The sequence below is a fragment of the Leucoraja erinacea genome, chromosome 10, assembly GCF_028641065.1.
Source record: "Leucoraja erinacea ecotype New England chromosome 10, Leri_hhj_1, whole genome shotgun sequence".
Classification (NCBI taxonomy): Eukaryota; Metazoa; Chordata; class Chondrichthyes; order Rajiformes; family Rajidae; genus Leucoraja; species Leucoraja erinaceus.
This window is the reverse complement of record NC_073386.1, coordinates 44,318,002-44,333,955: the sequence shown is the minus strand read 5'-3', so window position 1 is coordinate 44,333,955 and position 15,954 is coordinate 44,318,002. Positions and strand designations below refer to the sequence as shown.

Genomic DNA, 15,954 nt, shown 5'->3' with positions numbered 1-15,954 from the left:
GATGCTGCCTGACCCGCTGAGTAACTCCAGCTTTTTGTGTCTATCTTCGCTATTAGTTTTAAGTAAGGTGACCCTTGGCATTGCTGTTACTAAACTGCCTGATATTTTATTCAAGCTGTCCAAAGCACTTAGAATTTTTTCTTGAAACCAAGGTTTCTTCAATTATATTCAGAATGTTTACAGCTATTTAGAAATTGCCTGGAGATGATAATATGATTTACGAGGGTTTTGTAGGCATATTTCATTAATGTATTAATAGTTCAAATAAAATTGAATTTAAGATGAACTAATCTACTATATTAAACATACTTGACTTTTCATTATCACTGCAGTGAAATTCTGAATATTATAATTTTATGGATGTGTTCACATAAAAATCATCCATTTTAAAATGTTCAGACATTAATGATTTGATGTAGAAATTTATTTTTCTGCAGCAGTAATCTGGAGACACCTTGTAAAGTGGTAAATGGACTGTACCACCCATCACTCTACAAGTTTTAAAAGATCTGAAGAAGGGTTCCGATCTGAAATGTCACCTATCCGTGTCCTCCATAGATGCTCCCTGAATTACTCCAGCATTTTATGCTTTTTTAGTTGTTTTAAAAGATTGAGAAATATTATTATTTTGTCAATTGGGATCATATTGGTCGGGCCCTCCACGTCGGGGCGATCAAGCTCCCGCATCTGGGGGATCAAAGCTCCCCGTACCAGACGATTGGACCCCGGGGTGGGGCTAGTCGAACCTCTTGTGACTTTGGAGTTTCCCGACATCAGTCTCTACCCGAGTGTGAGTTCCTCGGTGTTGAAATCCGCAGGCCGCAGTTGGAGCGTCGATCCCAGGCAAGGAATCGCAGGCTCCGATGGTAAGTCCATGGCCCGGCGGTGGGACTCAAAGTCATTCTCGAGCAAGACCCCCAGCTCCATTATTTTTGGCCACAGAGCAACTGGAGATACGATCAGGGAAAGAATCGCATCTCCGGCAAGGTAAATTTTTATAATTGAAATCTCATATCTCACAATATTTTGCCCCGTTTCTTATAAACGGAGATCTTTTCTGCTGACTGACTACAATTCAACAAAAAAAGGTTGTTTTGTTTTTATCATTTCCTATGCTAAAAATAATCAGAGGTAGAGAAATCAGCTGGGACAGTGAATAAGGCATGTGAACAGCCAGGATCTTATTCAGGGACTGTATAGTTTACTCCTAATTCTATTTCTACCTTCGATCTACTTTGAATGGCTTAAAGCAAAATAGCTTAAAATGTATACATTGAACATTTAATTAAGAGAAGGACAAAGTTTCCTTCTTAAATATTGGAGTTCACAAGCAGAGTCACAATGGATTATCGATTTTCTGATTTCCATTTGTGGGGGAGAGGGATTGGGCTGTGAAGGGTGCGTTGTGTGAAATAACCCAGGGATCAAGGGTTCTTGTTACACGAGCCATTAAAAGTAGCAACACAGGTTAACACAGCCATAAAAATGCAAATAAAGTAATGGCATGTGTTTCTAGATGCAAAGCAGGATAACTCTGGTAAAGGTGTGTAGAATATTGATTAGACCACATTAAAACACTGTGGACAGTTCTGCACTCCTTATACGGGCAACAGGAGAAAATGGAAATAATATGGACAATACTTGAATTGAGAGAGTACAATCTCCAGAAAGACTGAAAAGATTGGAGTTCTGGTATCGAAAAAGTAGTGCGCTGAGAACAGAAGAAAATACGAGTTGGAGTGGATCATCAACAACTATCGGCCTGTCCCACCATTAAAGTTGGCTGACCTAAGCAGGCCTCAACTCCTCTTCTATGCCGTTTCTCCATACCGCTCTTTTCCTTGATCTATCAAATAGTTATCCACCACCACTTTAAAATCTTCTAATGATCCAGTTTTCATCACCCACTCACTGGGTTGAGAATTACAAACATTTGCCATTATCTGTGAAAAGCTTTTTCTATATGCCTCAATTTAAAATGGCTGGTTCCTTAACTTATAGTTATGTCCTCTTGTTTGAGACTCCCCCAATAGTGAAAATATCCCAAAGTCCACCTTTTCAAGCTCTCTTAGCATCCCATATGTTTGCTTAACATTGCCCATTATTCTTCTAAACTCCAAGACATACAAACCCTTGCTGATTAGCCACTTTTGCTTGGCAAACTCTCTCATTCCCAGGAATTAGCCTGGTAAAACTCCTTTGTACTGTCCACAATGATCCTATATTTTTGTTCGGCTAGGGAGATGAAACCATCTGCAGTATTTCAAGTGAGGCCTCACCAACACCCTGTTAAGATTACAACACAACCTCCCTGTTTTTAAACTCCAGCGGCTTTGCAATGAAGGCAAAGTGAGAGTGACCAAATAGTGAATGCAGATCTGACTTTGAATAATAATTCCTAAAAGGAATTAAGGAAAAGCGTTTTTACCAAGAGAGTAGCAATGTACCATAATTGAAGGAACATGCCTCTTTAAGGATGCCTTTTTTGTCCTTTTTTGTTAAGTTTCAAAGTTAGAGCATTTTCAAATTATCTCTTATAAAAGTGTGATAGAATTACATCCCATGTTGGACTATATCGGGCCTCCGTAGAGGCAACTGTGGAGGCCTCAATGGGCCCGACTATGGGTGAATTGGGGTTGGGGACTGGACTTTGTGCCTTCCCTCATGGTGGGAGCCATTGTTGGGGGATGTTCTATGTGTTTAAGACTCTCATTGGTGTTATGTCTGTATTCTTTTTGTGTGTTGCAAAATGGCAAAAAGCATTTCACTTCATTACACCTCAGTGTATGTGAATGTGACCAATAAAATACCTTTGATACCTTTGAATTAGCTTAATCTACAGTGCAGAATAAGACATAATGGGAAATTTTGGATTTAAATTAGACAAATTGAGATTGATGATCAAAATCAAATAAGATTTCATATTTATCATCATTATAAAATAATCCATTAGTCACATTTGTTTCTTTTCCAATAATCCAATCTCCTCCTGAAGTAGCTAACTCCTGCTGTGCTGCAGTATCTGTCAATTAATGCCTCGCTCAGCTTGCCATGCTTTGCATGTGAATGTAACCAGTGATGGTTGGAAATCTTTTCACAGCGGTAGGCAATATAATCTAACCTCATCACATGCCTGTCCAGTTTTTTTTTCCCCTGAAGAATAGTGATCAGGAGCAGGAACTGTAACATATTTCAAACCCAGTCCCAAACCAGACTATGTTGTTTCATGACTAATCTGACACAAACCAGATCTAAATGTTTAGATATGGAAAGTTTGCTTTTATGTTGCATCTTTCACAGGCTCAGGAATTTCCACATAATTAACTATTTCAAACTGTTATTGGTTGGAAACACAGCAACCAGTTTCAAAAGAATAATAATTCAAATTTGGCAGTAAAATTGTTACCAGAAAACCTTGAAGAAACAAAGAACTGCAGATGCTGATATACAATAAAAGAAAAGACACAAAGTGCTGGAGTAACTCAGTGAGTCAGGCAATGTCCCTGGAGAATGTGGATAGGAATGCTCCAATAGACTGATTCAATTCGGATAACCTTGTTATCAAAAACAAATAAAATGCTGGAAGCACACAATAGGTCAGGCAGTAGAGAGGAGAGAAACAGAGTCAACATTTTGAATCCAGGACCCTTCATCAGAACTGGAAATGTGAGAAAATAGCAGAGAGGGGGGAAAGCAGGAGATATGACTGTGGTGAGATACAGAACAAAGTTGCCAAGGTAACAATTTTATTAAAAGCCAGCAGGTGAGAGCAGAAAATCCCACAGTGAAACAGAACTACAACCACATCTGTGGAGAGAGAGAGAAAAGAAACAGAGACTTTCCCTGAAATTGTTAAATTCAATAATAAAGTCCCAAATGCTTCAACATTCCCAGATGGAAGATAAGGTTCAGTTCCTCAATCATCATTGGAGCAATGTAGAAGTCTAAAAACAGTATGTGGGTAGGGTGGACAAATGTATAATGTGTATATACATGTATATACAGCACAGGAACAGACCCTTGGGCTGGAATGTCTGTGCCAAATATGACGGTACACTAATCTCATCTGCCTGTGTATGAACGATATCCCTCCATTCTCTGCATATGCATCATCCTTGTGGACTGAATGGAGGTGCTCTGCAAATATATCACACAAGGACTGATTGAATCAGTAGATGGTGTTAGGGAAGATGTAACAGATGAAGCTGACGCAACTCTTGCAGTTGCATGGGAAAGTGTTGTGTGAAAGGGAGTGGTTGGCAGAGATGGACCAGGGAACAGGCTGTGAAGGGAACAGGTTCTCTGGAAGGCTGAAAGGGGATACTGCTTGTGCAGCACTTGAGGTCTCCGTAGCTGATTGCCATTTCCAGGCCTTGCCGTGTTGGAAGTGAAGAATTATCAAGCAGCATGGTATCCATGTTGCACTCTGCTAAACGGATAGAATGAGTTTCATTCACTGGAAGCCTGAGCTAAAAACAGAAAATGTGGGAAATTTAGAACATATCTGTAAAAAAAAGATAATTTGTGTCTACATGTTTTATGTTTCAATGTTATGTCAAAAATGTTTTAATGTGTGATATTTTGTTCAATCATGATCTTTTATAGCCAACAATATCTTGTTACTTTTTTTAGAAAGCATAATTCATTCCACCTGCCCTGGTTCTCACTTCAGTTTAGTTTATTGTCATGTGTACCGAGGTACAGTGAAAAGCCTTTGTTGCGTGCTAACCAGTCAGCGGAAAGACAATACATGGTTACAATCGAGCCATTCACTGTGATTGATAATCAACCCTTGGGTAATGTCACATAAATTACACAACTCATTCACATGCAACCGCAGGAGATGCAACACATTCCCTTCCCACCATCCAGAGACCCAAACACTGTTTGCAAATGAAGCAACGATTCACATGCTCTGCTTCCAATTTAATGTGTTGCATTCCTTCAAATTAGTGCATTGCTCACAATGTGGTTTCTTCTATAATGGGGAAACTAAATGCAAATTAAGTGACTGCTTTGCCGAGCACCTGCATTTAGTCCACAAGGGTGACCTTGAGTTTCCAGTTTAAATTCTCCGCCACACTTATTCTGATCTCCCGATCTTTGGCCTCCTAAATGGCTCCATTGATGCATTAGCTCAAGGCACAACATCTCATTTTGTCTACACATCAGTTTCAGTTTTAGTTTAGTTTATTGTCACATGTACCGACCGAGGTACAGTGAAAAGCTTTTGTTGCGTGCTAACCAGTTAGCAGAAAGACAATACATGATTACAATCGATCCATTGACAGTGCATAGATACATGATAATGGGAATAACGTTCAGTGCAAGGTAAAGCCAGCAAAGTCCGATCAAGGATAGTCTGAGGGTCATCAAAGATGTAGATAGTAGTTCACCACTGCTCTCTGGTTGTGGTAGAATGATTCAGTTGCCTGACAACAGCTGGGACGAAACTGTCCCTGAATCTGGTGGTGCGCTTTTTCACACTTCTATACATTTTGCCTGATGGGAGAGGGTAGAAGAGGGAGTGGTCAGGGTGTGATGATCCTTGATTATGCTGTTGGCCTTGCACTGGCAGCGTTCGGTAAAAATGCAGTCAATAGAAGGGAGATAGACACAGAATGCTGGAGTAATTCAGCAGGACAGGCAGCATCTCTGGGTAGAAGGATTGGGTGACGTTTCGGGTCGAGATACTTCAGGTAACCACTTTGTTCGTTCTTCTTTGTTTCAATTTGTTTCTATTTTCTTTTCTGTCTCTAACTGACGGTTTTAAAAATAATTATTACCTTGACAAAGTTGACACTCACAGATATTCTCTCTATTTGTTCTACCTCTCCGTGCAACTTAATATACTTTTATCCTCACTTTCCCAGTTCTGATGAAGGGCAAAATGTTAACTGTGTCTCTCCACACCTATACTACCTGGCCTGCTGAAGGCTTCCAGTATTTACTGCTTTTGTTTTTGGATTTCCTGCAGCTGCAGACTTTTGCTTCAATCTTATTCGCAAAGTTCATTGAGACATGAACATCGACCAGGATACCAGGGACAAATCTGTTTCTGAATTGTTGCCATGGGATCTTTGATGCCCTTCTGGTACTCCATAATACAAATAGAAGTAAGATGTTAGAATAAAACAAAAAATGAAAAAACAGCAACAACATCAGTACGTCTCAAGTGCTTCATAGCCAATGAAATACTTTGGAGGTGTGGTTACTGGCGTACTGTAAGAAATCTGAGCAGACAATTTTCTTCTAAATAGTGCCACAGGATATTTTATTGTCACTTAAAACAGGGTCTCAGTTTAACATTCAAATGTGAGAAATGGTATGTCCAACAGTGTGAGCAATCCTAAAGTACTGCATTGTGAGCTAGATTGTGGTGCTCAATGCCCAGACATTGGATTGACATTCTCAGGCATTTCCCCCACTTCCAACGTGATCTCATTCACCACCAGTCACATCTTCCTGTCCACACCTATTCTGCCTTCTGTAGAGACCATTCCCTCCCCAACACCTTGGTTGATACATCCTTTCTCATCCAACCTGACCTCGCCCAATGACCTCCCGCCCCCCCCGCAACTGATGGCGATGTAAAACCTGGCCCTTCACCTCTCTTACTCCCATCCCGGGATCCCAGCACCTCTTCCAGATGAGACAGAAGTTTACATGCACCTCCTCAAGCCTTGTCTACTACATTTAATGCTCCCGAAGTGGCCTCCTTTACATCGGCGAGACCAAGCGTGAACTAAACGACTGTTTTGCTAAATAATTGTGCCCTGTCTGCCTTGCCTGCTGGATCTCCTATTTGTTTAACTTTTTTTACTTCCCTTCCCATTCCCATAATAATCCTTCTGTCCAGGACCTCCTTCAATGCCTGAGTGAGGCACCCCTCTTGTGTTTCCATCCGCATATCACTTGCTCGTCTTTATTCCACCCTCTTTTCTAGCTTTCTCCCTCTACTCCATTCAGCCCTGACCTGGGTCGTCGTATGTCCATTTCTCTCTACAGATACTACCTGGCCCATTGAGTTCTACCAGCACTTTGTGTTCTGCTCAAGATTCTAGCATCTACTGTTTTGTGCCTGCAAGTTCTTGACTCAGAGGTGCAGAAACTGGTCACCAAGCCACTGCAGAAAACAATGAGTTAGTTTAATAGTGTTGTTTTATGCTACTGATAGGATCCTGTTCGAAATCCACACAGATCAAAAATACTGCTTTCAGATCTACAGTTTGCATAGGCAACAAATGAGGCTTCGTGCCAGCAACCCAGAATGTTCATCGTGATTTTATAGTGAGATTGGAGATCGTACTAAGTGTAATAAATTTAGAAAGCAATTTTTTACCTTATTTAACGTCCTAGGCACAGAATCAAATTGGGAGCTTGTTAAATTTCAGTATTGTAGTTGTGAGAAATGCTAGAACGGGCAGCAGCCAATGAAAGGCAATAAGATTTTGACTTGGAAAGCAAGTGAACTGACACAATTAAAATCCTGAATATTTAAAAATATTGCATTTTACGCAAACAACAAATTAAAGGGAATAACAGCGAGACTTGGAAAGAGTTCTGCAAGGAATTTTCAGTGTTAAGTCAACATGGTGAAATGATCTAAGCAAAAAGTAGAAAGGTTAGGAAACAATGTTAAACATCCTCTCTAAAGTATCTTTGAAGTAAAGTTTACATCCAGTGCAGAACAAATCCACAGAGGCTGGAGTTTAAGATACTCTGAACAGTCCATGCTAGGAGTACTGCATACATTTTAGTTTCCTCACTTGAAAAGTGATATACGTGAAGGATGAGAGTCTTCAGAGTTCAGTGGAATGAAAGGTGACCTCAGTGTTACTTACTAAATCCTTAGAGGGCTTGACAGAGTGAAAACAGGGAGGATGATTCCCCAACAGAAGAGTTCAGGCCTAGAGGTCATGGTTTCAAAATAAAAAGTATGCCATCTAGGATTGAAATGAGAATACATTTATTTGGAATTCTCTTCCCCTGAAGGGCTGGAGGGGATCAGTCATTCAAAACTGAGTTTGTTGGACTTTTGGATATTAGAGGTTTCAAGGGATATGTGGAGGGAAATGGTGGAAGATCAGTCGTGATCTTATTGAATGCCAGAGCAGGCACAAGTGACCAAAAGCTGACTGCAGCTTGTTACAACATTTCCTATGTAAGAAAGATTTCATGAGAAAGAAACAACAGATGAAAAGTAAAAAATTATAAATTATTGGATGTGAACAGTTAGTATGGATGTCATCAAAACTGGTGGTGTTGTCAACCCACAAGAAGATTGTCTAAGGTTACAACAAGAATCAACTGGGAAAGTGGGCAAGGGAATGGTGGATGACATTTAAAAATGACAAGTGTGATGTGATGTATTTTGGGAAGTTGAACAAGGGCAGGACTTACACAGTAAATTACACGTCTTTGGTGAATAATTCTAGACCACAGAAACTTAAGGGTGCAAGTATATAGTTCCCTGAAAGTGGCAACACCTGCAGACTAAAGTGGTGAAGAAGGCATATGACATGCTTTCCTTCATCAGACGGGACAGTAAGTACAAGAATTGGGAGATCTGGTTGCCATACTATAGGGAGGATGGGATTAGGAAGGGTGCAGAAAAGATTCCACAAGATGTTGCTGGGAATGGAGGCCTTGAGTGATGAGTAGAAAATGGATAGGCTGTGACTTTCCCCCTTCAAGCAAAAGTAGCTGAGGGGTAACTTTCTAGAGTTTATAATATCATGAGGGGTATTCAGAAGTGGACGGTCACAGTTTTTTCCCCCCCACAGTTGAGTAAAAACCCAAGGGCAAAGATTTAATGTCAGAGGGGAAGGATTTAAAGGGTACCTGGGAGGCAGGTTTTCACCTTGAGGCTGGTGGGTATATGGAACAAATTGCCAGTGAAGATGGTAGACCCTGGTACATGATAATGTTTAAAAGACCTTTGGACAGTTTTCAAAGGTTTCAAAGGTCTTTTATTGTCACAAATACCAATTAAGGTACAGTAATATGCAAATTACCATACAACCATACGAACCCCCCCCCCCCCCCCCCAAAAAAAAAAACAAGACACACAACTACATAAATGTTAACATAAACATCCACCACAGCGGATTCCCCACATTCCTCACTGTGATGGAAGGCAAGCTTCTTCCTCTTTATTCTCCCGCGGTCCGGGCAGTTGAAATATCTGTCGGGGCAATCAAAGCTCCTGCAGCTGGCGGTTGAAACTCCCTCGTTGGGGCGGTCAAAGCTCCTGCGGCTTGGGGTTCCCAAAGTCAGTATCTGTCCAGAGACTGCAAGCTCTGTGATGTTAAGTCCACAAGCACCCACGGTTGGAGCTCCGAGGTCGATCCCTGGCAAAGGGATCACGGGCTCCGCGATGTTAAAGTCCGCAGGTTCCCCGCGGTGGCGCTCTCAAATGTCGGTCTTCAGCAAAGGCCACCAACTCCTCGATGTTAGACCGCAGTGTGGACGGAGATACGATCTGTAAAAAAGTCACATCTCCGTCGAGGTAAGAGATTAGAAAAAGTTTCCCCCAACCCCCATACATAAAACAAACTAATGAACACTAAAAACATACATTTAACACATGCTATTAAAACACAAAGAAGGAAGGGACAGACAGACTGGAGGCGAGGCAGTCATTGCTGGTGCCACAAGGTACATAGGTAGGAAAGGTTGAGAGGGAAGTGTGACAAATGTTATCAAATGTGACCAACTCAGTAAGGTGATCCTTGGCTGTTGGCCTTGGCCTGCATGGACAAGTTGGGCATAAGGGTCTGTTTTATGCTGTTTATCTGTACATGACTTTGTGAAGCACCGTTTTTTTTCAGAAATGTGAAAATGTTTTTTTTTAAATCTGGAGCAGAACACAACATTGAAATTCCTGAGTCATTTTTTTCTCTGAAATGGGATCATGAACTTCTGACCAGGTTCCCACGTCAGGGATGTGATTGGCAAAAGAACAAAAGTGAAATGATGAAATATTTTGTTTTACATCGCCACTGGTCAGGATCTGGAATGTACTGTGGGTTTAGGTTGAGGTTTCAGCTTATTTTTCTCATGTGTACAGAGATACAGTGAAAGGCTCTGGTGGGCTCATGATAGAAGAGGTGGAGAGGTCAAGCTGGGTTGGAGGTAATGGAGAATGATTCAGCTAAGCATTCAGAAGGGAACTGGATAAATGGCTGAAAAAATAAACATTGCAGGGTTAAACTGGCTTGATTGCTCTTACAAAAACTGGCATGGACTTAATGGAGCAAATGGTCTAATTTCTGTACTGTAACCTTTCTGTGACCCCGTTGTTGGATGTGCACCATGATGTCATGCTCTGTGTAGCATTCCTCTCAGAGCATTGGAGGTCCACCATGTTCTGGGCTCCCCCTTGTTAAGCGCTCCCAGGGCAACCTGTTCTTCACACTATAGATGCAAGGAACTGCAGATGCTGGTCTTCCAAGGGAAGACACACAATACTAGAGTAATTTAACGGGTCGGGTAGCATCCCTGGAGAGCATGGATAGGCAGTATTTTGTGTCAAGACCTTTCTTCACACCGCAGCATTAAACTGGCAGGTCCATGAGAAAGTAAATGACTCAGCTACATATCTTGGTCCTCCGTGCCCGCTGCATTGCACCAATCACTTTCCCCATCTACACCCTGCTGAGCAAACAACTGCACCAAACCTTCTGGTCCTTCCTCACTTGATGCCGGCTTTGATTACCGCTCCTTTCCACAACAGTTTCATGGTCCTCCCAGCTTCCCTAAGCTCCCAAAGTTATGCCAGTCCTTCCCGCTCTCCCTCCTTTCACCCGAGGGGTAATTCTATCTTCCTCCCATCCCCCACAGGGTAGAAGTCTTTCACTTTACCCACGCTGTCATATCCTGGAAATTCTAGTCCGCAATGCCACACTCTCTCCATTTCTCAACCCCCATGTCCTTAGAGGAGAATTCTGTACCTTGGCCCCTTGCCTGGTGTGACCTCACTCTTTACCCCCCCTCCCACTCCTTCACAGGGTAATTCAGTGGTATTCTCCTCAGTAGGCTGGTATTCTCTTATTCTGTCTCACTGGGCAATTCTATATCCCCACATGCTAACATGCAGTCCCACTCGACCAACTACCCCCCTCAGTTCTGTAATACCACACCTACTACCCATGGTGGGCACTCTCTCGCTACTTCCCCAGCTGCCCCTCTAGGGTGGTGCTTCCTGCACCCCCTTCCAGGGGCATTTCTATAATACCTTCACCCCATGGTGTGATTGGGTTAACATATGACGAGTGTTTGACAGTACTGGGTCTGTACTCGCTGGAGTTTAGAAGGATGAGGGGAACCCCATTGAAACTTACCGAATAGTGAAAGTCCTGGATAAAGTGGATGTGGAGAGGATTTTTCCACTGATGGGAGAGTCTAGGACCAGAGGCCATCGTCTCATGGCCCTGTCCCACGATGCGAGTTCATTCAAGAGCTCTCCTGAGTTTAAAAAAAAAAATCAAACTCATGGTAAGCATGGAGAATGAACGTAGTGGGTACGTTGGAGCTCGGGGACGTCTCATAGCGGCTCGTAACACTAACGACAGGTAAACTCGGGAAGACTCGTGAAGATTTTTCAACATGTTGAAAAATGTCCACGAGAGCCCCGAGTACCGACGAGCGGCCATTACCGTAAATCTCCGAGTTCAAATCAGGGCAAACTCGGGGAGAACTCTTGAATGAACTCGTACAGTGGGACAGGGCTTTTAGAATAAAAGGCAGGTATTGTCTCATTCCGTTTCACTGGGCATTTCTTTAGGAAGGAGATGAGGAAGAATGTATTTAGTCAGAAGGTGGTGAGTCTGTGGAATTCATTCAAGTCAAGTCACTTTTATTTCTATAGCACATTTAAAAAACAACTCTCGTTGACCAAAGTGCTTTACATTGGTGGAGGTACTAACGCCACAGACAGCACATTGCCACAGACAGCTGTGGAGGACTTCAATTAATCTTTTTAAGGCACAGATAAATATATTCTTGATTAGTATGAGTGTCAGGGGTTATGGGGCAGGCTAAATTCGGTTGAGAGAGATAGATTAGCCATGATTGAATGCCACAGTAGACTTGATGGGCTGAATGGCCTAATTCTGCACCTAGAACTTATAAACATGAACTGTACCAGCCCTACTAATTCCCCTTTAGGAGCAGTTCGGTAATGCCCCCCTAACTTCCATCCTCATGGTAGTATTCTCTCTCTCTCTCTCTCTGTGTAGTACCCCAGCTGCCTATACTGGATGGTGCCACCTCCTCCATCGCCTCTCCTCCAGGGGCAGTTCTGTACTGGCCACTTCCCCGCAGGGTGGCGCTGGCTCTCCGTCCCCTCGCCGCTCCACACTTCCCTCTGCCCCCACGGGGTGACGTTGTGGAGCAGCTCGCTGTCCCCGGGCTGCACAGTCAGTGCATCCCCATAGAGAGCGGACAGACAGCAAGCAAGCCGCCCACCCGCTCGCTCGCTCGCCCGCCAGCCAGCCAGCAGGCAGAAGTGATGCTGGAGCGCTCGCAGAGGCTAAAGCAGAACGTAGCTTGAAGAGGCAGCGGAGGAATAAATATATATAATATATATATATATAGATATCAATACTAAAGACGCCCTCTCGTTCAGCAGCAACCCCGAGGCGAGACCCGAGGCGAGTGTGGATGCGACAGAGAGCAGCGGCGGTGAACTCAAGGCAACCGGGCAATGGACCAACACGGAGCGGCGTGCGGGGAGCGCGGCTGGGCTGTCTTCTTTCAAACTGCCCTCCTGCTTCTGGGATCCAACCCGGGACTTCAGCACTTCGCCTACGGTAAGATTGCAGAAAGCACTGTACCTTGTTTTGTTTTCATTCCGCCACTTCTCTGTACTTCTCTGTACCCCCCCTCCCCCCTCTCGATAACCTGATGGGGCAAACGCAAATTCAGGATTACCTCGAATTTAAAGAGATGTTTCAATAAGGTGCAACATGTGTGTGTAAGTAGAAGTGCGGAATTCGGGATTCGAGTATATTTAAATATAAATGGTGAAAACATGGAAAATAATAAAAGCATATCTTGAAATAGTTACTCCCGCATTTTGTGTCTACTTGAAATTACATTCTCCTCTTCTCCCGTCCTTATCTTTTTTTTGCTCTGAATGTCTTGGGTTTGTTTATGTCTTGAAACCCTTGTTAATATCACTTGAAGCTTTAAGACTCTGTTTGTTTTCGAAATCTGGTTTAAAATGTTCTATACTACGAAATGTTATTTGAGGTGTTTTCAATCAGGAGCCAGTAACTCTTTAGGCTGAAGGTATATCCGCTGTGTAAACATTCAACCTTTCAAGTGTGAAGTGAAGTTCTCTTTTTCAATTTTTGCGAGATGCCATGCCAAGCAGTACTTTGCATAGCTTCAGTTAGTGAACAATAAGTGTGTAAAATGCAGAACGATCAGGCACTTCACCCCCTCGCTGTCCCGGTGGGGTGCCAGTGGAAGCCTCTGTCCGTGGCGATGAACAATGCGATCTCACTCTTGTGTGGGAGATGAGTGAGATCCCAGCTTGAGACCTCTCCCCCTCAGCCCTCCTCAAACTGTAAGTCGACAGCCAGTGTGGAGTCGCTAAAAGAAAAACTCTGGCAAGCTACTTTCATGTAGAATGGGTGACATTTGCGAATTAACCATCACATCAAGAATTGGGACATAAGAAAAACATTCTTCTTTTAACTATAACTGAAATTTAAACAGTGCTGAGTTTTTCCTTTAATTTTGCCAAGTTTCTACTCCCTCCCCCCTCCCCTCCCTTTCACGTATTCCATTTCAATCCACAGCGCAGATATAGTCCATATTTTAGGTAACACAGTTTCTTATGGTACTTGGAGAGAGAGAGAGAGTATGATACATTGAATGTGGTTTGGTACTTGCTTTAAAAGGCCACTGAGAACAAAAGTGGTGGATTTTTAACCTGTGGTAACATTATGGTTGCAAAACAACATGCAGTGAAGAACAGGTTAAAGGGAATTTAAGTCATGATAATGTTATGGAGACAATAGACCACTGTGCTGTGGCTTTGCAAATGAGAGAGATTGAATGGAGGGTCACTGCTGTTACTGTTGATCTAATTGATCTGCATGGGAAAGTTAATCTAGATATAAAGGCCTTCGGTCTTTCAATACAAGATGCATCATAAAATTATATGGTAAAGCATTGTTCTTTTTTTTTCCTTTTGCTTGTTAAATGTCTCTCAAAAACTGGGGGAAGAACAGGACACACTCTAACGGGGCATTACACATGTAAAACGTTTACTCCTGATATGATTATTAGGGTATGGTTAGGCAGCATCTTGATCATCAAGTAACCAGTTTGCATTGGAATATAATTCCATGTCAGACCTGGGAATTCTGGAACAAGCATTCTTGGAAAGTTTCTGGCTTCCCGGGTTACACATTAGGGGTTCTGGAAATTGGAATAAAAATTTCAAAATGCTGGAAACTTTCAGTAAGTCAGGCAGCATCCAGGCAGACTGCCTGAGAATTGTTTTCATTGTCAAAGCAGGGAAACGGGCCCTTCGGCCCAGCTTGCCATGCTGACCAAAATTCTCCATCTATGATAGTCCCACCTACTCTCCTTTGGCCCATATCCCTTCAAACCTTACCTATCCATGAATTTGCCCAAATGTATTTTACCTGTTGTTATTGTACCTGCCTCAAATACTTCCTCTGGCAAATCATTCCATATTATTATCACCCTGAGTTACCACTCGGGTTTCTATTAAGTCTTTCCCCTCTTGCCATAAACCTATGTCCTCTGGTTCTTGTTTCCTCTAATCTGGTTAAAGTACTTTATGCATCTAGCCTATCTAATCTGTTCCTGTCTATCCATCTATCCTATTTATTCACTTTGCTGTGTCATTTGAGATTAATCCTTTCGAAAATTGGAACTTTCCCCAAACTATGAGATTTCATGATTGAGAAAGGTAAGATATTAGCAATGGAGAATCAAATAAAATAAATTTAAATCAAATCAATTACGGAAAGAGAATTTGAGGGAAATACAGAGTGATGGATTTCAGAGGTTACGGGGAGAAGGCAGGAGAATGGGGTTAGGAGCGAGAGATAGATCAGCCATAATTGAATGGCGTAGTAGACATGATGGCTTAATTCTGCTCCTATCACTTATGATCTTATGAAAACAGAGAGGAAATAAAGGTTTGTTCTTAAATTTCTGAAATCACTGCCTGTTGTAATGTGGCTCTGCAGTTTGAATTGTACCTTTGCTGGGCCAAATATGTTGAAATGAATAGTTAAAGTATGAATGTCCTGATTTTGTTTTTAATTACCAACACATTGTACCAGCCCTAACCATGGTGGTCTCATTAATTAGCAATGACTGCACAAATGTAGCAACTTCACAAGACTGGGCCAGTTGTAAGTATGCTGACATTTTTGCAAGACAGAGTGGGTCGAATCATCTAGTAGCTTGTGCTGCTTCCTGCTTCTTCGGGCTGTTCCTCCTGGTCGTGCGGTGCTGGACAACTTACACATGAATGACGGCATGCAGATTTGTAACATCGTTATTTTGGCAGCAAATTCGGTTCTTTATCTGTGAAGCTTTCTTATCTTTTGTACAAAGCAGTCCATCTCTTGTCTGATCATTCTGCAAGGGTCATTGCTTCTATGAACTTTTATTTTTCTTGAGCTTCTGAACTCCAGTAAAGCTGTCCTATACATCTAACAGCATCCTCACTGTTGAAATCACGACTCTTTGAAGCACATTACTTATTCTGACATTATTCTTTTCTCTTATCTCCAAATGCATCTTACGTTGCTATTTCCTCTTCCTCTGCCATCATTCAAGCCCTGTATTTTGCTTCATCTTCTGCCCTAGTATTTAAAAAAAAAATGCTGCTGTCCTGTTCTCTAGACGATAGATTTTCTTTCATCTGAATAAAAATATAGAGAGATTTGTGAGGTA

The 15,954-nt window shown here is 42.3% G+C and overlaps 1 protein-coding gene across 2 annotated transcripts in view; it reads left to right on the top strand.

Moving 5' to 3' along the window:
- Nucleotides 1-12,369: 12,369 nt before the first annotated feature.
- Nucleotides 12,370-15,954, top strand: part of ror1 (receptor tyrosine kinase-like orphan receptor 1) — a 236,764-nt gene continuing 233,179 nt past the window's right edge. Inside the window, exon 1 of one of the 2 annotated variants that reach the window (XM_055642081.1) lies at nt 12,370-12,815. In XM_055642081.1, the coding sequence (XP_055498056.1) occupies nt 12,710-12,815 (106 nt within the window). In that variant the 5' untranslated portion in view covers nt 12,370-12,709. The remainder of the gene's footprint in view (nt 12,816-15,954) is intronic. The other variant, XM_055642080.1, reaches the window with a different exon arrangement.